This window comes from Takifugu flavidus, chromosome 21, assembly GCF_003711565.1.
Source record: "Takifugu flavidus isolate HTHZ2018 chromosome 21, ASM371156v2, whole genome shotgun sequence".
Classification (NCBI taxonomy): domain Eukaryota; kingdom Metazoa; phylum Chordata; class Actinopteri; order Tetraodontiformes; family Tetraodontidae; genus Takifugu; species Takifugu flavidus.
Genome location: NC_079540.1, coordinates 6,068,390 through 6,092,039, shown reverse-complemented (window position 1 = coordinate 6,092,039; position 23,650 = coordinate 6,068,390). Strand labels below are relative to the sequence as shown.

The 23,650-nt window shown below is 53.4% G+C and overlaps 2 protein-coding genes across 8 annotated transcripts; both read right to left on the bottom strand.

Moving 5' to 3' along the window:
• Positions 1–1,016: 1,016 nt before the first annotated feature.
• On the bottom strand, positions 1,017–14,091 carry phactr4a (phosphatase and actin regulator 4a). 7 transcript variants are annotated; one of them, XM_057020387.1, is made up of 17 exons: positions 13,735–14,091; positions 13,135–13,565; positions 11,339–11,410; positions 10,590–10,634; positions 6,749–6,919; positions 6,594–6,674; positions 5,401–6,510; positions 4,866–5,204; positions 4,242–4,364; positions 3,256–3,820; positions 2,960–3,186; positions 2,720–2,882; positions 2,572–2,627; positions 2,220–2,281; positions 2,012–2,149; positions 1,804–1,880; positions 1,017–1,704 (listed from the first exon to the last, which is right to left on the bottom strand). In XM_057020387.1, exons 4-17 carry the CDS (start codon positions 10,600–10,602, stop codon positions 1,689–1,691), a joined length of 3,141 nt encoding a protein of 1,046 aa, XP_056876367.1. In that variant the 5' UTR covers positions 10,603–10,634; positions 11,339–11,410; positions 13,135–13,565; positions 13,735–14,091; the 3' UTR covers positions 1,017–1,688. The 7 variants fall into 7 exon arrangements, with proteins under 7 accessions (XP_056876367.1, XP_056876365.1, XP_056876366.1 ...); XM_057020385.1 differs by lacking the exon at positions 10,590–10,634; XM_057020386.1 differs by lacking the exon at positions 13,135–13,565.
• A 7,156-nt stretch (positions 14,092–21,247) lies between these two features.
• On the bottom strand, positions 21,248–23,236 carry edn2 (endothelin 2). Its single transcript, XM_057020405.1, has 5 exons — positions 23,033–23,236; positions 22,748–22,901; positions 22,555–22,668; positions 22,142–22,210; positions 21,248–22,059 (listed from the first exon to the last, which is right to left on the bottom strand). Exons 1-5 carry the CDS (start codon positions 23,097–23,099, stop codon positions 21,993–21,995), a joined length of 471 nt encoding a protein of 156 aa, XP_056876385.1. The 5' UTR covers positions 23,100–23,236; the 3' UTR covers positions 21,248–21,992.
• Positions 23,237–23,650: the final 414 nt, after the last annotated feature.

Here is a 23,650-nt window from a genome sequence, read left to right as displayed (position 1 = left end):
AAAGGCTCCTGGGTGCAGAGAAAAGGTAGCAAAAGAACTTCAAGAACGCTCCGTTAGCGTGGAACGGCTCAACGCTCCCACGCCAGCTCTTCATCTCCGGCGGCGTCGAGTGATGCTTGACCGTTCCTGTTCCCCTGCACAGCCGCCGCCGCTCTCGTAGCATTTCTCATAGCATTCGAACCTCTCGTGGTCGTATGAAGGCGTGAGGAGAGTCAGGCCGCCACAGGAGCCCCCAGCTAGCACAAAACTAATAAAATAGGTACAAAGTAGCTGTCCACTACCTCAGTCCACCTCCTCCAGTGGAAGTCACGTGGCATCAAATACACTTTTCCCATAAAAATGACCATTTCTATTAGCTATGATGCTAACAGTTGCCATGAATGTAATGTACGCCAAAGAGTTTACCTGCGATAAAAGATCATATCCGGATGTGCCGCCAAAAACGAGAAGCTTGATGAGTTTAGGGATAAAACTCACGAGCATTAGCCGATGTTAGCATTTAGGCTATTTGGAATTAACTTGTTTTCACAGCTTCCGCCAACTCTGGGTCGTCGTCATAGAAAAAAAGATCGCTATTTTGTTGTCCCTCACGTTTAAAACACGTAAACTCAATTTAGCTCATCTAAAGACGTCGACACTAAGTGGGAGGGGCCAGTGCGCGTCACCACGGATATGGGCGTGGCTATGGACACTGCAGTCCTCTGATTGGTCGACAGGGAACTTTTCATCCTTTTAAATATCGTCCCGTGTCCTCAGAATGTTTCCGTTTCTTCGGGATTTGCCGTCTGGACCTGTTGGACGGACCAGCGACCCGGCTCCAGGCTCAGACCCCGCCTCCACTCCGGTACCGAGCCGCCAGGAGTAAATCCAGTACCGGCCGGGGATCACGCGACACCGTGCGTGTTCCGGCGGGTCAGTGGGTTTGTTGCCGGGGAAACGCTGCCCCCTCCCGGCGGTTTGTGGCAGCGCAGCCAGAGACACGAAGGGCGAAATAAACTTTTTTTTAAATAAATAAATAAAAATCACAGGATTTTTTTAATTTCTGAAGATTGTTCACATAAACAAGGTTTAACAAAAAAAAAAAAACTTAATCTCTGTAATAAAAGTGTCATTACTACTAAATACTTTACAATTAAAAGCGTCGCTGTTGATGCACAGTATAAATCTACACGTCTAGTGTGCATATAGAAAGCACCAGGAAGGAAAATAAGTGTTAATTACAGTGTTTCAAATTTTCTACACACCTTGACGAGGAACCTTTCAAATGATCATCAAAAATACAGTAAAAATGCACTGAGGGTGTGCGTGGGGTTTAAATAGTCTAAAGGTTTAAATAAACCCCCCCCGGTCACGTTCTGAAGTGCGTGGGGGGACTTAAGGCCGGCGCCGAAGGATGTGGCGCCCTGGTGGGAGTCCAGATTTACAGCAGTGTCAGCAGAACAAGTCCAGGCTGTGGTACCACCCCAGCAGGTGGTCCTTTCCGGTCCTCCTCCCCTCAGCTGGGGGGGGGGGGTTCTCTCTCTGTCCTGGATTCCACAGTCCAAAACATGGAAAAGGCCCGAGGATCTCGAAGCTTCTGCCGCTTTGGTTCCAGTTTCTGACTGCGGCGCGGAAGCGGGTCGGTCAGGAACAGGGGGAGGGGGGGGTCTTCCTGTGGCTCCCAGTCCGATTCCTGGTCAGCAGCACAGCTAAGGCCGATGGAACCTGGAGGAAGGAGCAGAATTCCAGAATGCAAAGGTTTTTATTCCCACTGGGAGGAGAGCGGATCGAGCGAATGTGGCTGAATTCTCTGTGGGCTCTGACCGGGTGTAGATCCTGCTGTCCTCGTGGACCTCCATCTCTGAACTCTTGAATTCATTCAGCTCTTTGCGGATGGCAGCCTGCAAACACACCCACATGGTTACATCACCCCCCCAAACTGGCTCCTAATCACTGTTTCCTCTGAAACCTCAAATCATTTATGGAACGGGTCGTCGGACACGGGGGGGCACCAGCACACAGGTGCTCTCACCTTGTCAGCGGGGGTGAGTTTGGTCCAGGGTTTGTCCGCCCTGCGGTCGTAGTCCTCGGCCTCGGTCGTCTCCACGTACTCGTGGAACCGGAGGATCTTCCTGGCCTGGAGCTCAGCCACCGTCGGCCTCTGTGACAGCTAAACCAGGAGGGGGGGGTTAGTGTATGGTTCACCAGGCGGGGGGGTGTGGTGGTGGCGGCGTGCTGACCTTTCTGGTGAGCCTGCGCTTGATCTCGTATCTCTCCAGTCGCCGGTCCGCTTCGTTCTTGGCTGCGGAGAGAAGAGACATTCCAGGAGTTAGCACCGCGGCAGCTCCCCTCCCCCCCCCCCAGGGCACCATCCTCATCACAAAGTGCTGACAGATACCAACACGTATGGCATCTAGATGAGGGGGGCTGATCAACGTCTAGCACGGCTACCGCTCCTTAGCTTTGCTAGCTAGGCAGCGTGTTTGCTGACGCAGCATTTCTGGGCCATATGAGCCCCCGAAGTTGGGAAATTTCAAGCAATGAGCGAGCCACAACTGGGCGATCCTGCTCTGGGTAAAGAACGCCGCTCACCCTGGAGGATGTTCCTCTGCTTCAGCTCCTCTGCCGTCGGCCTCTGGCTCAGCCGCCTGAGGACACACAACACGGCTGATTGTAGCGGGAACGGCGTGACGAGGTCGGGCGATGGACGGCTCCATCGCGCCCTCCTCCGGTAGCGTACCTGTTCAGAGTGGTCCCGATCCTGTTCCTCATCTCCTCCCACTGCTCCCTGCTGCTCCAGCTCAGGCCAGCCTGGCTCTCCTCCGCTTCCCGCTCCTCCCTCTCCTGCCGCTCCAGCTTCATGGCCAACGTGTCCTTCCTCTTGACGCGGCTCGCCAGGCCGCCTGGAACGGGAGACGGACAGCGTCAGAGTGGAAACGCACAGCTTTGGAAAGCTCCAGACGTTTAAACTCCAGCTTACTCATCGGAACGTCTTCGTCGTCGTCGTCGTCGTCTCTGTACAGAATCGGCCCGTCGGAGTCGGACTCCTCGTCCTCGCTGTCCCCTCGGCCCTCGGGGATGACGCCGACTCTGGGGTCCCCCACCAGCCCCCTCCTGCTGCGAGGCTCCAGCTCGAGCTGGCGAGGAGGCCGGGGGGGGTGCAGCTTCTTCAGCTCCTCCTCCATGTCGAAGTCGTCGTCATCGGGTCTGTAAGAGAGTCCGGCTGTGAGATGACGGCAAAGTTCTGGAGGGAACCCGGAATCAAGTCCCACTTACAGCCTGATGGGCTCGATGGTGATGGGCAGCGAGTGCCTGCTGTTGCCCCCCCTCTCCACCAGGACCTCTGGGGGCGTCTCGAACAGCAGCGAGTGAGCCCTCTGGGAGCTGTCCGGGTTGGGCAGGACGGGCCCGGGGCTCGCCAGCGCCCTCTGGATGAGGATGTGCAGAGGGATGGCAGGAGGCTGGCTGGGCGGCTCGGTGGTCGGGCTGGGGGGATCCGCCTGTACAGTCGGCACTGGACCCTGGGAGGGGTGGCTGGGCAGTTTTAGGGACTGGACCCTGGGAGGGGACGGAGGTATGTGGGAGGGGGGTGAAGGCAGGGGGTCAGCGAAGGCCGGAGGAACGCCAGCGTCGTCACTGCCGTCTCCTTTATGGACAGTAGAGGGCGCCGTCACGGGGGCAGTGGTGGGGGCAGTGGTGGGAGCCTCTGGCTGGCTGGGAGGGGACGGGTCCACGGAATGGCGCTTGGTGACGGGGGTCAACCTCTTCGGTGGCGCTGGCGGCGAGCGCTTGGCTGGTGCTGGCACGACCACGATGCTGCTGCCGGGCTGTGAGAGCTCCGCTGTTCAGAGAGGAACGCTACAATTAGTCATTATTAGGAGGGAGGGAGGGAGGAGGAAGGAAGTGAGGAGGGAGGATGTAAGGGAGTGAGGAGGGGAGTGAAGAGCGAGGGAGGGAGGGGCACAGCAGGTGAAGTTAGTGCAACAAAAAAAACATAAATAAATAAATAAAGAGGTTGTACGAGCTGTTCCTGTTACCATCAGGCTGGTTACCATCAGGCCGGTTACCATCAGGCTGGTTACTATCAGGCCGGTTACCGTGTCAGCACAGAGTGAAACAGCAACAGCAACAGTCGGTGGGGAACATCCAGACGTGTGTTTCATGCATGTTTGAGGCAGAACACGAGTGAGCCAACGTGCAACCGCACATGCGACACGGGCCCGGCGGAGGCCCGGGGGCCTCAGGGCCCGGGGGCTGACTACCTGAGCCGGTCCGGTGCCGCAGGTAGACGGGTAGAGAGAGGGAGAGGGCGAGCTGGCTCTGGCGCCTCCAGCTGGTCCAGTAACAGGGCTGCCCGACCCTACAGCCTCTGCTCAATGAGGAGACTGCTGGGAAAAATGAGCGGACGAGTCAGGGACGGAGCTGGGTGCGCGCTTCCATGCGGACGGTTTCGGACAAAACCTGTCCTGGGATTGAGCAACCTGGTGACTAACCCGGTTTCAGAGTGAAACACGACATCCTGGAGTTAATTACCCAGTTACGTAAAGCCCTGAGCTGGTTTCAGCCGTTTTCTAACAATCCAGTTGTTCTCACTCAGCCCTGGAATGGAGTCAAAGTCCAGCAGCAATGTAAATATTCCCTCTATAAAGCAAGTTACTGGGAGCAAACAAGGAAAAAGCCCTGCGGACTCAGTCCAAGAGCGTAAACAGACACGCAGCAGCATCGCTGGGCTCAGGGACTCTCCTGGGGAGGGACGAACGTGTCCATAAACACACGGAACCGTTCTGGAAGCCAGAGCGGCCGAAACCACAACTGGTTACCGTCGGATACCGGAAAGGTGGTGGATAATGTTGCCGGGGCGACAGGCGGACGGCCGATAGACTCACCGAACAGGGCTGGGTTGCTGTTGCGGTTGGTGGGTTTGGGAGGGGGGACGGGAGGCTGCTTGGCATGGGGAGGCACAGGGGGCGGGGCCTCCTCAGCTATGGAAGGAGCAGCGGGGGGCTGCCGGGGGAGGTCGTCCACCAACAGGGAGACTGTCCGGGGCGGCTTGGCCACAGGGGGGGCAGCTGAGGAGGAGGATGAGGAGGAGGAAGAGGAGGAGGAGGAGGAGGAGCACTGGGCGGTGCTCCTGGAGTCGGTGGGAAATTTCGGAGGGAGCAGAGGTTGTTTGAGCGGCGGAGGTTCCTGGGGAGGGTCTGGGATGAAGCGGACAGCAGCAACTTCTACACAGGTGACAAACACACACACGACAAACACGCGTCACAACGTCTGCACCGACGCCACACAGGAAGTAAACATTTGAGGAGCAGCCAGGTGTCACGTCGACGGCGTGAGAACCGTCCCTCACCAGCAGAACCGTTCAGGTCCGGGCTCCACACTAACACAATGATGCTCCCGGATCAGGGGCGGCGCTCCTACCTGAGCGGTCTCCAAGCTCCGCAGGAGGGACGTATCTGGGGAGGGTGCTCCTCTTGTCGGCCTCGGAGACTGGACGAACCCTCTTGTTGTCCTCCGAGGAGCTCTTCAGCAGAGGAGCTCGCAGGTCCATGTCGGAGGCGGGCCTGGCCAGGTCCCGGACGTCTCTCTTCTCCTTCTCTTCCCATCTGTCCCTGCTCTCTTTTCTATCGCCCTCGTCTCTTTCTCCGCGGGTGTCTTTCCTTTCCCTGTCTTCACGCTCATCTTTTTTGTCATCTCTAACATCCTTCCTTTCAAACCGTCGATCTTCCACCCTGTCCCTCCGGTCCCGCTCATCCCGATCCCTCCTTTCCCTCTCCTCACGATCCCTCCGTTCTCGCTCATCCCGATCCCTCCTTTCCCTCTCCTCGCGTTCCCTCTTTTCCCGCTCACTCCTTTCCCTCTCATCCCGATCCCTCCTTTCCCTCTCCTCACGATCCCTCCTTTCTCGCTCATCCCGATCCCTGCGTTCCCGCTCATCCCGATCCCTCCGCTCCCGCTCATCCCGATCCCTCCGTTCCCGCTCGTCAGGGTCTCTGCGCTCCCGTTCGTTACGATCCCTCCTTTCATCGCGATCTCTTTTCTCCCTATCGTCTTCCCTCCGGTCACGCTCTCTCCTTTCCCTGTTTTCCCTCTCCGGCCTCTCGTCTTTCCGCTCCCTGTCCTCTCTCCAGTCCCTTCTCTCCACCTCTTCCCTGGTCTTCTTCCCTCTGTCCTCCCTCTCTTTGCCGTTCCTCCTCTCTTCTCTGCGATATCGGTCTTCCTGGGGAGGTCCTCGCTGCAAGGACCCGCCCCTGTTTTCCAGATCCGACGGCAGGCGTCCTCGTCTGTCCACGTCCACGGCGAGCCGTGCGTGCGAGTCCACGTCCAGAGGGGCGCGATTACTCCGTGAAGCATCGGACGCCGTCCTGGTCCTGCGCTCCTCCGCCTGGGGCGGCCTGACGGGATTACCCTTGATGTCGGACTCCCCTCGGGAAACCCTCGCCCCCATTTCAGACACCCTGTCCACGTCCATCGCCAGCAGGTGTCCATTTTTCATTGGTTGCCCTTTGTGTTGGTTCAGGTCATTGCTCTCTGCTCCAGGAGGACAAAAGGACAACAGTCAGGACAGACGGTCCCAACGTAAACTCTAAACTCTACAACAGAGCTGGACCGACCGTTCTCTGGGATGTCCTTGAGGACGCCCCTGTCAATCAGCTCCTGACGACTTTTTCTCACCGAAATTTTCCTTTCCAGTGCTGAAAAGAGGAAAATAAAGACTCCGTGAGGCAGAGCCCCCCCCACAAGTGGTGCAGACGAGCGGCCAACGCACCTATGGATGTTTCGGTGAACTTTTCACTGGGTTTCTTCTTCCTCCATTTCCAGGGCTTGAAAATCCGTCCCATCTTGGAGAACTTGCCTTTGCGTTTGGCCGGCGGCGTGCTGCCGCTGGAGTGTTCGTCCTCCCCCCGCGTGGTGCTCTGCTGCAGGTCGGCTTCATCGTCTGCGTCAGACAAAAAAAAGGCTCAAATCAGGAGAGTGATGGGGAACAACAGGCTCACCGTTGGAATACGGGCAAACCGGCTCAAACACTGGGACATGTGATGATTCAGAATTCCAAAATGAGCCTTTTAAGGCGAGCTGAAGACACCAGCGGCTGGGCGTGAAACCTCCATTAGAATTCTTAGGTGATGAGTCGCTGGCGGCGCCGACACATTGTTATTTACGACACTTCTGATGCCCTCCCGAGAACGTCTTTCACACCGCTTTATTCCTGCTGCCGCCAGAGCTTCGGGATGTTTGCGTTGCAGCGATGAGGCGAAATTCAAGGAAATTCGACACACACGTGCAATAATATCGCAGCTATTTCCAACACAGTGGGGGAGCGCGACTGGGAGCTCTGGTGACTGGGAGGCTGGTTTTCTCCCCTCCAAAAGGTCTGATTCCACCCACATCTCGTGGTCATGGCTCGGGTTCATGAATAAAAATGGAGAGAAAGCTGTGAGAGGAATGCTAACGGAGCTAAAGCTAACTTTACTGTCAGCTGAAGCAGAGCAAACAATCCCAGTCCAACCAATCAGGCTGGTCGCTGGTATCATGTGTAAAGCTTTTGGTCACCATTTTATCCGACATATGGAACAGCTGCCAGGCTCGGGACAAAGACGGAATCCACCCTCTGCCCCCGTACAAAGGTCAAATTAGAGGACACTTGATCTATAGCACCTCCAACTTATGGACACGTCCGTCTTAAACACTTCAAATGGACAAATATTAAAGTTCAGGAGTTGTAAACACCACTTTGAATGTAGTGTAATTAGCAAAAATGACAAGTAAAGACTCAAACGGGGAGTTTTTAGACCATAAATAAAGTTAGAAGAGCGAAAATCAAATGTTTGTAGGCTGCCGACCGAGGTTACAGCATTAATACCGACTTTATGAGGCAACAACGGTTTTACAAGTCTAGACTTGAGCTTTTTAGGAGTATTTTAGGAAAGCTCCATCTAACGGCTCAACCCTGATCCCAGCAACAGAATGTTCCCCTTGAAATAACGCACACGGTTCTGGATAAGAGGCGTCGACCCATAAGGAACCAGGCAAAAGGAGGCAAAAACAACCTTTAAATGCTCAGACTACACAGTGACACCCACGCCTCAGGAGCTCCTCTCTGTTTGATTAAAACTCCCCCCCCCCCCCGTCTTCATTTTTTTTTTCCCTGAAATCATCACCCACTGGGATGCACCGTGTACATAAAAGCATCCTGAAACTGCCACTCGGCACGCACGCCGACACTCCGGTCAGGACGTCCATGTGAGTCACGCCAATCACATGACACCCTCGACACCACCCACACGCAGCAGCAAACCACAGGCAGAAATAACTCCTGCACGGTGAGCAAATATGTAAAGACAACACAGCTAAAACACACAGGGGCCTCCCCCAGCCAGCCCCTTTAGACCTTTTTGTGGTGGAGAGTGGGGAAAAGCTCCAAAAATGAGCCTTTTAATCCACAAAGAGCCGATTGTTTCCCCTCGCTGCTCGTGACCTGCAGCTTAGTGCCGCTCTCGTTATGCAAAGAGAGCTCAACGTGCGGCAGAAATCACCCTCGGAAGCAAAGTTGTCGGGCCGGGAGAAAGAAAAACAGATCCAGATGGAGGAGGAGGGGGCGCTGCCGGTGTCAGCCGGTGCCTCGCACCCTGGCATCTTGTTTTTCCGAGACCTTTCCACGGAGAGATGGAGGAGCGCGCACACAGAGAGGCCTGTGTGGGTCGCACGTTTCGCAATCGCCACATTCCATCTTCATTCCTCCTCACCTGTCGGTGCCTGCTGCCTTCAGCTCCTCTCCCTGTCTCCACCTGTTCTAACAACCCTCTCCCCCCTCCGTCAGGTTCAGCACAGGCACAGACTCCAGACGCCCTTCATCAGGAATTAAAGCAGCCAACTCCGGCGCCTCGAGTCCAACTCACCAGTGTTGTGCTGCTCTGGTTGCTGGGCCACTGACTGGCTGCTGGAATTGTGTCCCATGCTACGGCGCCCGTTCCCTCCGGTCTGCCTGGGCCTCCCTCTCCAGAGGCCCCAGGCAGCAGAGCAAAACCTAAAGCCACCTCAGTCTTCCTCCACCAAACACGGAGTCTGTGCAGCTCCCGAGCGTCCCGGCTGCTCTCGTGTCTGGCCTCCCCGCTCCCCTCCCGCCGGTGCGACTGGGTCTCTCCCTCCGCGAGTCTTTGACTTTACAACACAAACACACACTCGCTAAGGTGCTGGTCCCTCCCTTCTTGGCGCTCTGACTTCATAAATAAGTAACGCCAATATGGTAATCCGGCAGTCTCGGATGCCTTTCATTCCTGAGTGCAGATTTTTCAGGGGCAAAGTTCACGCTGGCGAGCTTTGAGGTCTGACCAGTCGAGCCGTCAAACCTTGGTGGGGGGGGGGGAGGCGGTCCCAACGGTTCAGACCCACAACAGCTCCCTGAAGGGAGAGGGGCGGGCTGGGTGAGGTAACCTGAGACGTGGAAGGTGAGCCGGGGGAGGTGGCGGCTCAGAGGAGGAAGTGACAGCGCGTAGGTGTCCGATGGCGTTCCCGGGATCGTCCCTCTGAACGCGGCGCTGCGTGCGTGACCCGTTATTACACACGTCAGGCTGCGCCCTTCATCTCCCACTGCAAACGCTTTTATTAGCTCCTCACTGGTTCCAAATAAATTGTAGCCGCTTTAAACCACCAAACCGAGGGCAGCAGCTGCACGCTTCTTTGGGATTGGAGATGAAACCGAGCAAGCAGAATTTCAACTGGGAATCCATGTGGAGATAAAGACGCGTCACCGACTGGTTTGGTTTGTGGGTCTCCGATTTAAAAACTTGTTTTGCGTTAAGTCCAACTGGAAGCGGTTGGGTAACTGAAGGAGTAAACTACCTCTGTGGCGCCATCTGCTGGCCAGTTCCAGCCACAGCAGGGGGAAATCTGACAGGAATGTGTGGAATGCTGGACTGGGATCGTGGGTTCTGACAGCGGTGGGAGCATCGCTGAGGCCGGCGGCCGCCTGGACCTCATGACCCGTGACTCGCCGCAGCTCACAGGTCAGATTCACACAATCTATGAGGCCTTTCAACAAAGCTGGAGCTGGCCGTCACATCAGCCCGATAGCGCACAAAAACACGCCGTCCTCGGGACAAAGCCAACTCAAACAAAAGATACTGACACTCAGCGTCCAGCTCAACGAGGATTTAACCATTGCAGAGGACTTAAAACGGTTGAAACATTCCGGATTTCCCTCCTAAACAGCTGAAAGAGCGTTTACTCACGGTTATATTCCGCATGAACGGCCATCCTGATCCTGGAAAACACTCAGAAAGAAGCTACGTCCTGATCAAGGTCAGCGCTAAAACAGACACAAGGCCACCGGAGACAGCGAGACAAACTGGCTCTGCTCACCTGTGGGCGTGTCCTGGAGGTGTGGGCCAATCAGAGAGCCCGAAGCGTCACAGGTCCCACCCCCCGCAGCATTTAGCCTCGTAACTTTACAAACATCACGCTGACTCACCGTCCCGGCGATACTACAGCTCAGATAACAACAAAGCCCCCACGGGGCACGTCCAAACCGCTGACGTGACAGCTTTTTAAGGCCCGCGTCTAAATATAAAATATTAATCACAGCCCAGGATCAAAGGGTTCTTCCTTACCGGGGTTTTCCATCACGCCGGACAAAACTCAGCAGTCGGCAGGTGCTGAAACAAAGGATGGATCAGTTTTAATGAGTGAACCCAAATTAAACACCAAGAGTGGCACCTAGAAGCACCCGGGACGTCCGTCAGTAGTCGGTATCGATGTCTGTCGGGGAGACGAATAAAGGGGGCTTCAGAGCAGAGATTTAGCCTTAAGGTGCTGCAACGGGGCTAAAATCAGAGAAGCCTTTGGTGACTTATGCTGAAAGGCAGCACACGCGTCAGCGTAATGAGCTACGGCAGCTCCGGGGACGCCGGCGGGGGGGTGGGGAGGTGGGGGTTGGTGTTGGCGTGATATCAGACTTGTCCCAGCACGCGTCGTCTCTCCAGCAGAGCTCGACACCAGCCATCCAGATGTTAGCCCGGCGGCTAATTGGTCAAAATGAAAGGGTGCGGTGACATGGGCGGGGGGGGGAGGGGTAATCAGCCAGGACTGTGGAATGTCCAAAGTCCAGCAGTCTGACCCAGCCTGTGTAATGCAAGAGTGTACAGCTGGTGCAGGGGCAGTGTCAGGCTGAGCCGGTGGACGGGTCAGGTTCTGCTCTGATAGGAGCAGCTGGAACCGGGGACTGAGGGTCAGTTTGTTCTAAAAAGCCCTAAAAGAAGAAGCTCCGCTGGAAAAAAACTGCTGAAATTTAAGATTTTAGGCTGCGGCACTATCAGAAAAAGAGGAACTGAGGCAGGAAGTCCGTGTTTTGCCCACTTACTTGTGTTGGAGATCATGGATAAGGATCCTTCCCAGAGTTCCCGCCCTCGCCGGCCGGATCAGACCGGTTCCACTGTAAAACACAAAATGAAAAAATTTCAAAATAAAAAATAATCGCACATCGCCGGAAGTAGCGCTCAGCCTGCTGTTGGTTCAGTGAAGAGAACTTTAAGCGCCACTCGTTTTACACCTCATAAAGGTCGGCACCGGTTCAGTCCGACTGGTTTGACGGGTCTCAGGCTGAACTGTACAAACAGCAAACGGCAGCAGCTGTGGCAGATGACGCCCCAGTTGTCCACAGGTCGGCACAAACACCCGACGCCAGCGGGCCGGCAGGACGCCGCGGGACGTCAGCTTGGACTGCAGCCTGCAGAACCAAAGTACCGCTGCCATCAGCGGGCCAGGACCGGGTCTTTCATTATTCATGGTTCCAAAGCTCCGGCAGAGACCGTGGAGCCTCTTGACTCACAAATAATTCACAGGATAAAGTTCAGGGTGGCGGCAGCTCGGTTCTGTTCTCAGATGTCCCGCAGGAGCCGGGCCGAGACCGCCTGGTCCAGGTGCACCATCCAGGTAAAGACGGGGGCTGCAGGCCCCAGCCCCCCCTTCCCCCAGCACACCCGACCCTGTCGGAGGAGACCGCCCGGGTGTCCGTGGCCGAGCACCGAGCAGAACTTAAAGAACTTTTGGAGGGGGAAGCAGCCAGATTTTCAGGTTTGTAACAGGAGCCGAAGCGAACCTTTCACCACCGATGTTGCTAGCATCCACACAGAAGGCAGGCTTGTCTCGCCGTCCCCTAAAGGAACACGCCGTCTGAACGACCGAACGACGCCACGGACCCAGAACCAAACGCACGCTCCTCCATTTCTGATCACGAGCGGCTTCATGTATGATGCGTGTGTGGAACACCAGCGATTTCCTGCAGAGTCCCGCACGATTAAAAGGCAGCAGATAACCGGAGGGCAAGCTACAGCGAGGGGAGGCGAGACGGGGCACGCCGCGGAAAACCGTCACGATTAATTAATTCAGATGACAGAACTACGAGACGCTGACGCTAATTAAGCACCACTGTCATCAGAAGGAAGCGTCCTGGAAATGGGCCGATCAAAGACGGCCAGCGAGCAGCATTTTCTAATCATGGAAGCCGAGAGGGACGAGATGATGTTAGCGAGACGAGCCGCACGCGCGCCTTTGTTTTAATTAGGACAGGAGGCCAGTCTTTATTCTGCCTTCGGAAGGCTGTGATGATTCCTGGGATCTTCCCCGGATGGACGACGCTCTCGGGGAACGGGTGAGAGACTCCAACAGACGAGCATTTCTACGACAACCAGATTCTGAGCTTTAATTGTTCGGCCTGGGACGGAGGAGCCCAGTAAATGGAGATAAAAGCTGGGGCGTGGAAACGAGCTGCGTGGATCTGAACGAGCCGGGCCCAGAACCATGATTACGCAACCGTCACCCACGAGCCCAGAGTCCAACGTCAACACAGCCACCCTTTCTCCTCACTCCTGTAAGCGCATTAGCCGAATAAACCCACCTTTGTTCCAAACACGGAGGTTAACACATAGTTTCAGGACGATTACAGGAGTTTACCTCCTGCGCATGTGTCACATGACTACGTGTAAAAGTCATGGCAGGAGTCCAATTCCTCAGTGTTGGAATCCTCTAAAAATCAAGTTGCCCCCGCCCATCGTCTCCACCTGACCCCCCCCATCCTCCTCTGGTTAAATCCCTGCCAGTGTCCGATTCAACTATTTGCAACTCTCTGTACACACACGCACAATGGCCGCCACTGACCTGATTAAAGTGTCGTTTATCTAGAACACACACAATGAGCTGCAGCCCCCTTTGTCTCCGTCACACTGTCGTCGCGCGGCTCCTCTGCAGCGTCGCGCGGCTCCAAACACACGGAATGCTTGTTGGAACAAGTGCTGTGGAATTCTGCAGCCACGGTGCCTGCAGCGTAACACAACACCGGGATCCGTCCTCCTGCAGGAACCTCGCGGTTTAAAGTGGCGGGGGCTGCGGGGCTGCGCTGTCCTGGTGTCAAACTGCGTGGCGGGGGCTGCGGGGCTGCGCTGTCCTGGTGTCAAACTGTAAATCTGGAGAAGCAGCCGCTCGGGTTCAAGGTGCAGAGGTTAGCCACCGTGGCGGAGCCGCTCTGGGAAGCGGCTCTGCAAAGTTCGATTTTCCTTGCGGGGGGGTCCCACCAAACACAGGAGCCAAAGCTAAAGATAGAGACGCATTACGGGCATGACGCTAATCCCCAGCTGAAGTTATAGTGAGCAACAGGTGGCTACTGTAGCATTAGCTTGGCTAGCGCACTCAAATTAGCAGCCACTTGTCGCTGTTGGATAAAAAGGAGACTTTGTTTAAGGCAGCAAAGTGGAAACTCACCTCCCGCGGTGCTCGGCTAACGAACCCGGACGTTTATCCAGCAGGTGGAAGAGGCCTTTATCCGGAACGTCCCCGGCCGCTGATTACTTTTGACACTTGTCGCCGCTGTTGATCGCCGGGCGACAGCGAGGCGGAACTAGCTTGTCCGACTACCTTTCGACCCAATTAAGAGTCCGACAAAAGTCACTTTACAGGGCGCGCAAACAAAGCCGAGCGCGCGAACACTTGCTACATTCTACCCGAAAAGCGGCGAGGCCGGATAAATTAGGTTTCTTCTTCCCCGTCGACACTTTTAGCCGTGAAAAAGGTGTTTCGAGTAAACTCCGTGGGTGAGATTAAATACTGTTGCGCATGCGCAGTTCACGGCAGGGCGGCGGTCCCCCCCACCTGGGAACAGGGGTCACGTGATCGAGCAGTGACGTAACCGCACCTACCCTTGAAAACATTGTTTTTGTCCTGATTCATCAAATTTTTAAATTAATTGTACGACTTTATTTGATGTTTGATAAAAATGTCAAAAGTGAACTTGAAATAAAGTGGATGGAGTCTTTACAGAATCATCTAAAACACACAGGTGATTCGCAAATTGACTTTTTGGCTACACCACAGCTTAAGACCACCTCTGAGTGTTTGTTTACAGAGATATAAATGTAATAAAAAGGTTCACCGAGGTGCGCTGCTGCGTGGACGCGCGTCACGCTGCAGCCGCGGGAGGTTTATTGCGTGGGAACGTCTCAGTGCGGCCACCTTTTCCTGACACAATAAGGTGCGTTCATTGGTGGCCCCGCAGCCTAAATGACAAAGGTTTGTCCGCCCTCTTCTGGCCTGGTTGAAACGCTGCAGCCGCTCACTGGCGACAGCAGCAGAGCTTGATTTTTAACCAGGCAAAGCCAAGCAGAAAGGAGGGGGAAGAGGAAACACGTTAGATTCCACACACGCTTCTAAAGTCCTCAACGATAGATGTGATCAATCTGTCCATTTCATGATTAAAAACAAACGCATGTCCCTTTGTCTCCGATTAGGAAGCAAACACGGTGTTTAGCATGGCCCGCCTGAGAATGTGCACCGCCAGCATGGAAATGTTTGCATTTGATTGGAGGGAAAAAAGGGCAAAAGTCACACAAAAACCAGCAGTGACCTTTAGGTGGAGCCTCTTCCAGCAGGGACTCTACTGGATCCTGCTGGTGGAGCGTCAGACCGCCAAGGTCAGACCGCCAAGGTCAGCGTGTCGCAACCAATGAAACCAAAGCAAATGAAACTAAACTTTAGCGTGGGAGATTTGGCGGCGCCTAGTGGTGATAATAAGCGCTACATGCATGTGCATTCATAAAGATTCACCAACTATATCTGATAATTCTGGACGGTTTTTTTTGTTTGTTTTCGTTTCTGTGCTACCGTTAAAAACGTGGAGTGAGCTAGCACCACGGAGGGGGACCCGCATCAATATTTACATAAACATCTTACTGCTGTAGCGCGCTAATTAGCATGCTCATGTTGCTACGGCAGTACATTAGATTTCTGGTGATGGAACCTCGGGTCAACTCAGAACAATAAAAACAATAAAACATTTTTACGTCGCAGACGCAGTTTCTCCGTTTCCTCTCTCAAGAATCATTTGCCATCAACACTCTGATCTCTCCTGGCACTTATTCAAATTGAACTTAGAAACAGTGAACAAATAAAGGAAACCTGTGTCTCCAGGCTCGCTATAAATACTCAAATAGTTTCAACGTTTCAAGTTGAATAAAACCGGCACAATGTGCGTTTGATCGGCTCCGCCCGTCTGCAGACCTAAAGTTAGCTGCGTAGATTCTGTTGTGGCTCTATTTTTCAGACGCCGTCTTCCTGCTGCCGGGGGGTGCACATTATCACCATAACTGCCCATCAGATTAATAACTAATCAGGTTTATGCGAGCTTTAAATATAAAGTGGGCTCCATTTGTGGAGGCCAAGGTGAGGTCAGAATCCTGATTTTGATGTAAAGGTTCGTTGCACATTTATGACTTTCAGATGTCGGAGGAGAGATTGTTGCCCTGATATGAAATTAGACATTAACGACTGTGACTGTCGCTCCAGCCAGCTGATCAGGGCCCGAAGTCTTGCTGTATTTTTAACCTTTTCCCTCCAAAATGTTTGCATTAGCCACGGTTGGAGCAGGTGTAGCCTGTTTTTAAAGACAAAAATTCAACCAAAAATATAAATAAAATACTTTCAATGAAGACACTTTTAATTAAACATGTGTTTACCACCAGTGGAAACATATGGGCGGGGCTAACAGGGCTATGCTAGGTAGTTCCGAGCCAAGGGGGGGGGGGCATCTTTGCACCCGATCATTAATTCTATGACCTAAATAGTCAATAATAATAGTCAATAATAGTCTAAAACTGATCAGAGGTCATACACCCGATGGCTCCGCCCACTTCCTGTTAGCTGCAATTGCTTTTGTAAGTTCCATTTTAACATAAATCAGACGTGACGCTGGCAATAGCAGAAGATCATTATGGGCTATATTTGTGGGCAGATAAGAGCTGCCGACGCGCGTCCAGCCTGCCGGCAGGAAACAGGCGGGAGGACAGTAAACTCATCACAGCGGACGCGGAGGGCGATTACAGGCCGCCCTATCGCTCCGTCACTCAAACATGAGATTAAACAACGCGTAGCTATGCTAAACCACAGATTACAGGTGACTCACGGCCGTTATCTCTGCTCTTTGTGACCTCCATAACTGGATTACTGATAGTTAACGCTGTTACTGGCGTGGAACGAGTGATGGCGTCTGTTTCCGTGGAGCGAACCCAGACGGCGTTCAGCACCAGGCCATCTGGGTCTGGACTGCTGCACTTGGTCACACGTCACGTTTTCACCAGATGAGCTGGATTAGAAACTTTTAAAAGCATCGTTACCCCTTTTTAGGCAGTAATTCTGTTTAAAATGCCCTCTAGTGGCGGAACGCGGGAACTGCAGCCCGTAAATGCTAATATGATCTATGGATGAGCTATAGGCGGGAACAACAACAACTTGAGCTTTTAATGGCATCGATTGGGAAATTCTACGATCACCGAGTTCCCGAGTGTTCCAAAATCACCACTTTCGCAACACGCCTCCCTGTTTTCCAGATTTTGTAGCTCAAAGGGAAGGTGATGCGGAATTCCTCTGGAAAAGTACGAAAGTCTTCTCCGAGCCAGTGTGAGAAGTGTGTTGTGGATGACACACCGTCTGTTCACACAGCGGAGACACGCAAGCGTCTGGGCAGGTGGATGGATGTGTACATTAGGGCGCCGGTCCCAGGTGATGGAATCGGCCTGGCGGAGCAGCTGGGAATCCTCGAGCAGACGTGGAAAATTTCACCCATTTATCGGCCGGGACGTTTGTCTTCTGCAGTTTTCAGTTAAAGCGGCACCAGCTGCCAATCAAAGGTTTGTTTTTCCCAATTCCGCCCACTTTCCTGAAGGTGTTCGTCCAGGGTGTCCCCGGTCCAGGGATAAGGGCCGGAGTTTCCATGATGCCCCAAAGGAAAACAAGATAAAAACCTGAGGAATCGCTGTTTTCAGAGGGTCCTTCCGACTATAATTAGTTACCCAAAGTTCTGCTCAGTGTCATTTATATTTGGACAGGAAAATAAAACAAAGATTCCTGAAGTTACGGAATTTCAGCGTAATTTGATAAGAGCGAAGAGTCCGAACCCGGAGTCTGCGGGACCTGATGTTTACAAGAGGATAAACATTCCCAATGAGGCGTCCCATCGGTTTTCACCACAATGTCTTAACGATGACATGTTTGGAGGGGAGAAGAATCTTTCCATCGGAATTTGCATTCCTGGGCACTTTAGGCCCTAATCTGGATTAATAACCCTTTGGAACAGGAAGTGATCCAGTAAGAGGGGAACAAAGAGGCCCGACGGTGCAACAAGCTCAGGAACGTCCCCACACTAAATAACAATCCTGGGAGAAAGGTTAGCTAGCTAACTGTGTGCTAGCTGATCTGTGTGCTAGCTAATCTGTGTGCTAGCATTTCCCCACAGAGCCCATCCAGACAGATGTGTAAACCAAACATCTGATTATCTGGACCATTCAGAGCAGATTAAGACTCCTCGTCACAGTCAACAGTGACAACGATGACATGTAATCTGATTACTTCTGTCATCTGATTACACCAGGTGACGTGACTCACAGCTACATGCTAACTGGACCTGTTGCCAGCCGGCCAATCAGGCGCTGACTTGGTGATGTGGTTTTTGGACGGCTCCAGGAGTTTAGGGGTCAGGAACGTCCAAACGAAATCCCGACTAAACTCTCGTTCTTTTCCCGTCTGTCCTCTCTTTCTTTTATCCCCCCGACGCTCCGTTTGACCTCTTTTCTCGGAACCAGCAGGAATCTGCACCTCCTCTGCAAACAAACACGTGCTCTGGCAGATGAGGTGTGAGCTACAGCAGGTCCCATCCAGCGCCGCCGCGGGGGGGCGGAGCCTGGAGATTGATGTGGTCGAAACGCGACGGTGGAAGATGGAATTAATAAACAACGGGAGAGACCACGTGGAGGCGGTGGGGGGGCGGTGGGGGGGGCTTCTGACAGCTGACAGCTGCTAATGTTTCCTTCCTATTTTGGAGATGCGATTAAACGTTCCTGCTGAACTGTTGCTGTTCTCATCCTGAACTGGGAACCAGTTTGTTCCCCTTTAATCAGGACACGATGAAACTTACCTTTGTTGTGTGAGAACACAGAGAACTGGGGGGGGGGCGACCTTGTTGTTCCTGGAAAGAGGAAAGCGTCCTGACCAGCTTACAGAGTCAGGGCAACAGTCTCTGGACTGGTTATACTGGGACAGAGAGGCTAAAAGCACTGGTCATTACGATCCGCCTCCGTAAGCCCCGCCCCTGGCTGACACTCACCTGTCACAGGTATCCAGGTGAGCGTGCAGCTACCTGAGCGTCCATCTTGGGGCGACCTCAGATCCAGATCTGCGGCCCGGCGGCTGTTTACAGAGACGCTAACGCTGTTTACATTGTAGCGACAGCAGACACGACATCGAGGCGAGCGTCTATCGCTGCATCGGGCGTACGTGGGCTAGCACACAGAGCGCCGCGCGATGCTAATCTGCGCCATAATGCAAAGAATGCCGACATGCGGGGACGAGCGAGGCGACCGTTGAAAGCAGCAGAAAGGAATGTCTGCTTGTCTGGGTCAGTCCGCTCAATAAAGTTTTAGACACATCATTTCCCGGCGTAAACACGGAGCGCACGTCGCCGCTAATACACAGACAGCGTGTTCTTAAACACTTCTGGCTTCGAACAATGACGCCGCCGCCGCCGCCGCTTGATGAGCTTCACCTTTGAACCCCGTGACAAAGCATCCAGGAATGCGCGCTATTCAAAACAGCGGCGCAAGTGTTTATCCGCAGGAGCGCGAGACGTTCCGGTTCTGGAGCGGCTGGAAAGTTACTCCGTCCATCTCTCTCTCTCGCCTTCCTTCCTTCCTCCCGCTCCTGGAGAGTCGGCCGTGGAGAGGCCGCTTGTTTTGGTCTCCGCAGGCGTGTTTGGACTGCCAGTGCTGATAGGCCGGCCTGTCCCCGAGTCGCTCCGGTCCCGGCAAACAAAACCAGGAAGAGGAGGAATGTTCTGACGGCGGTGCGGGCATCCAACAACAGCAAGTGGACGGGCGAAAATAGCCGATTCGTCACCATTTTTAATTTTCAGCGTAAATAGAGTGGCACGGTCACGATGTGTCGGAACTGTCTTTGGGCCGTTGGCAGGATTCTCTTAAAAGGACTTTAAACTTCCGAGTCGTGATGTTTTTGACGGCAAACGAAAGAAAAGGGCGGCTGAAAAACCCTCCTCAGCTGAGGTGATTCGCGCTAAATCAGCCTGTTTTAGCCAAATCCATATTTGTTAGCTTGCTAACGGCTAATGGCTAAACTTCCCTTTGAGACCCTTTGATCCAACACACTTTTTGACCAAACGCCCGATCGTGGAGAAAATGAACGACAACAAACGTGGCCAATGCAGCTGTTGTCGTAGCAACGGTGCAACGCTCCCCCCAGCTCATATCAGCTTTTGTCAAGCAGCCGAGGTCTTTCTGTTTTTCCTCTGTTTTCTTTCCTCTCTCTTTCTCTCCGGTGTGAAAGGAATTCGGGAGGAACGCAACAAAAGCATCCTGTTTTCCTCCTGCGCTCTTAGTCAGCTCGTCACGCGGCGATACGCACAGAGCGTCCGACAATTCTCGATGACATCATGGTAAATGACCAGGAAGTGGCCGCGCAGGTGCACGGCCCAGTGTCTCCACACCTGGTCCTGCTAACACAAGTCCATCCCGGTCTCCCCCCATTAAAGGAGCAGACAAACAAAAACATGCTATCAGCACGTCGCTAATTGTGCTAACGACTCCGCAATATCTGCCTTTCTTCACACACTTGACCTGCGGCCGAGGACATCCTGAAGATCGGGAAGCAGAAGTCTCCGACATCCTCCGTGGTAAACACGCCGGTCCAGGACCGCCTATCTAAAGTAAACATCGGAGCGATGAGGGACCCTCCGCCAACAGATAGCAGATTAAGCTAACAGAAGAAGAAATCATGTCCAGGACACAAAGTTCTCTGGTCTGACTGTCAGCCGCGGACGTTTCGGGGCTCGATTCAACCACTGGTCGGATCATCTTTGATCTTACATGAAAGCAATTAGCGAAAGATCAAAGCCAACATGAATTAGCGGATACTTAAAGCAGAATTTTAAATCTAATTTCAGATTTAGAGCCAGAAATGCAAGACGCCGGTGTTCCTATTACCCAGAATTCAACAGTCACTCCATAAATTAAGGTTTAATTTTAATTTTAATTTTAAAGTCGCTAAAACTTAGAAAATTGATGAAAGTACTTAAATGATGGTGTCAGAATCAGAATCAGAATCAGAAGCAGATTTATTGCCATTGTTCATGTAATACACAGAATTACACAAACTAGGAATTTGTCATGGTGTGACGCTGCGACATTCAACATAAAGAAGACCACACTAGAATAAGATAAATAAAATAAGATAAAATAAGACATATATACAGTATATACATAAATAGTAAGTGGTAAGAGGTAAGTGGTAAGAAATAGTGCAGGTCCATGCAGGAGTAATGTGATGTATTGTTCATGGGTCCGACTGGCTGCTGTTCATGGTGCTTAAGTGATAAGTCACTTGGTGTTCAGCAGCCTGATGGCAGAGGGGAAGAAGCTGTTCGTGTAGCGGGAGGTTTTGGTCCGAATGGACCAAAGTCTCCTGCCTGAGGGGAGGGGGGAAAACAGTCCGTGACCAGGGTGGGAAGGGTCGGCCGTGATCCGACCTGCACACCTCCGGGTCCTGGAGATATCCAGGTCCTGGATGGATGGAAGCCGATCACCTTCTCGGCAGCGCGCGCGACGCGCTGCAGCCTCAGTCTGTCCCTGGCGGTGGCACCAGCGAACCACACGGTGTTGCTGATTTATGAGTGCGAAATTAGTGTAGTAAAATATAAAAATGAGACAGACATTAACGGTAATTCCTTCAAAACATTTAATGCACTTTTGATACAAATATAAAAACATTTTTCAATAAATTACAGAATAAATAACGCTGCCTTCGGGCTTGTAAACATGAGGCGCTGGGAGACGTTAGCGGCGTTTAAACCAGATGAAATCAAAGGTGCAGGTGGCTCGTTCACGGCCTCTGGGGGAGCGTGCACGAGGACTCCCCCGCAGAGATGGAGGAAGTGTCGGAGAGGGAAAACAGTTGGTTTTATCGGTGATCTTTGGCTCATGAAACGGGATTAAACATCATAAACACATCGCGGAGCGTGACGCGCTGCCGTTGCTACGCTAGCGCCCACGAGCTCTCGCATAAACACTCATGTTGCTTTGATGATCCCCGAACCTTCATTGCACAATGAGGCGTTGTTAGCATTGTTAGCACTGCTAGGCTAACAGCTAAAAAGCGCTTTGAAACAGGCCGTTCCAGCTCTGATGCAGAGGAAAATAAACCAACGTTGGGAAACATTTCCGAGGAAAACGTTCCCTGAATACAGAGTCTGACAATCTTGCGTCTCCTGCGGCTGAGCTGCAGTGTCCGTGGTAACTGATCCTTCCTGGAACTGTCCGGAACCAGTTCCCGGTTCCACGCCCTCTTCAGCTCTTCTGTTTTCCGCGTGAACAGAGTTGGGAAGAGTCTCCACGCTCTTCCGCGGAGCGTCCGGTGCAGGAAGTTTGGACCCCTGACGGCAGAATCCCTTCTGAGGTCCACCTGCGCCTCTATCTGATGGTTCTGCTCCGGAGACGCTTCTTGCTGGCGACAAACATGTTGGATTTGACCACAGTCCTGTTGGGAAAAACCAAACAGCTCAGAGACGTGCGTCCCGGACACCTGGAAAACCGGATGGATCCAAATGGATTTCACGTACCTGAAGGTTGCCAGCAGGTTCTTGCTCAAGGTTCCTGCAGTTCTGAGGGCAGATTTTGGATGTTCTGATCTGTAGAGAGAGAAAAATAGGGAATTAAGATTCAGAATCAAAACTGAAATTTAGAATTCCTAATGGATGCATCTGTGGAATGCGGGTCACACCTACAGGATGAAGATACCATCTGGAGCAGGTGACTCCGAGACCAAACAAACATTCCACCGAGAACACTCAGAACTTTAATCCCTCCCGTAACAGAAACACCACTAATACACCTGCCATTCGCCTTCAAGGCCGTTTTCCAGGAGACGGTTCCTGCCCCAGTGCTGCCAGAACCTTATCAGAGCCCCAATCATCATCTAGAACCTCCCCTGGTGCCACAGTACCGCTGTGGGGGGGGGCAGGTCTGGGCTCACCTTGGGCTGCAGAAGCCAGAGCAGGAGGCGTCAGCCGGGTCGAGGCACCGGCAGCGCTCGGCGGAGCGGCGGCGGCGGGACGGCGAACCTCCGAGACCAAAGGGAAGGACCTTACTGCGGAGGACAGGGGAGGCTTTAGGGTCCAGCTCCTGAGCTGAGCCGAAGGGGTCTCGGTTCTGTTCCTTGGACTCACCTCGGCGTGTTGACCCAGATGATGTCCAGGTGGCAGAAGTAGATGCACTCCTTGTCCTCCCAGTTGCTGCAGGAGCAGCGTTTGGTTCTGATGTGGCGAGGGCGCTCCTCCGGGGCCGGCAGCGCCGCCTGGTCCGACAAGGGGAGCCCGCAACCTGAAGAGCACAAAGGACCCGACGTTGAGGGCAGGGACCAGCGAGTCCAGAACACTTTGGACCCCTTACAGGCGCCTTCAGGACCTCAGATGCTGCACCCGGATCTAAAACCAAGAGTCTAAGTCTCTTACCCTCCTGCAGGGCAAAGCTGGTGAAGAACAGAGTCAGGAGCGTGCACGTGAAGGGAGCCATCCTCATGCTCTGATGCTCGGCGCTGTGAAGGCGGCGGCGGCGGCGGTTCAACAGGTGCCTTCTGTTGCTGCTCCTGACAGCTTATACTCCCCCTGCTGCTCAGGCCCCGCCCCCGGTCTGAGGAGAACAATGTTGTTATACAACCACACACACACGCTCACACACACTCCGACCTGCCTTCCTCACATTCCAGCAGTGACCTTAGTGCCGCCAGCGCCCCCTGCAGGGCGACCGGAGGCAGATAAAAGGAGGGATCGCATGAGCCGCGAGACTGATACGAGGACCAGGAGCGATGTCAGCACCCCACGCCAGGAAGCTGAGGTCATGGTACAAGTGAGACACACACACACACACACACACACACACACCACACACACACACACACACACACACACACACACACGCACACACACACACAGAGGGGAACATCCTTTTACCCCTGTTCAAACACACACAGTCGTGTGTCCAGAGTGATAATTTGACCCAATACACACGATGACAACTGTTATTTACAAATAGGTTGTGGAGCCAAAATTAAAACACCGACGGAACAACGT

Bases quoted from the DNA above. Each gene is read 5' to 3' on its own strand.
- phactr4a (XM_057020382.1), bottom strand. From the start codon at position 8,937: ATGGGACACAATTCCAGCAGCCAGTCAGTGGCCCAGCAACCAGAGCAG. The intron at 5,205-5,400 runs GTAGGAGCGCCG...TCACCTGTGTAG, and splicing joins GGAGCTTGGAGACCGCTCAG to AAGTTGCTGCTGTCCGCTTC. The intron at 2,628-2,719 runs GTACGCTACCGG...GTGTGTCCTCAG, and splicing joins ATCGGGACCACTCTGAACAG to GCGGCTGAGCCAGAGGCCGA.
- edn2 (XM_057020405.1), bottom strand. From the start codon at position 23,099: ATGAGGATGGCTCCCTTCACGTGCACGCTCCTGACTCTGTTCTTCACC. The intron at 22,669-22,747 runs GTGAGTCCAAGG...TGTCCTCCGCAG, and splicing joins ATCTGGGTCAACACGCCGAG to TAAGGTCCTTCCCTTTGGTC. The intron at 22,060-22,141 runs GTACGTGAAATC...TTTTCCCAACAG, and splicing joins AACCTGCTGGCAACCTTCAG to GACTGTGGTCAAATCCAACA.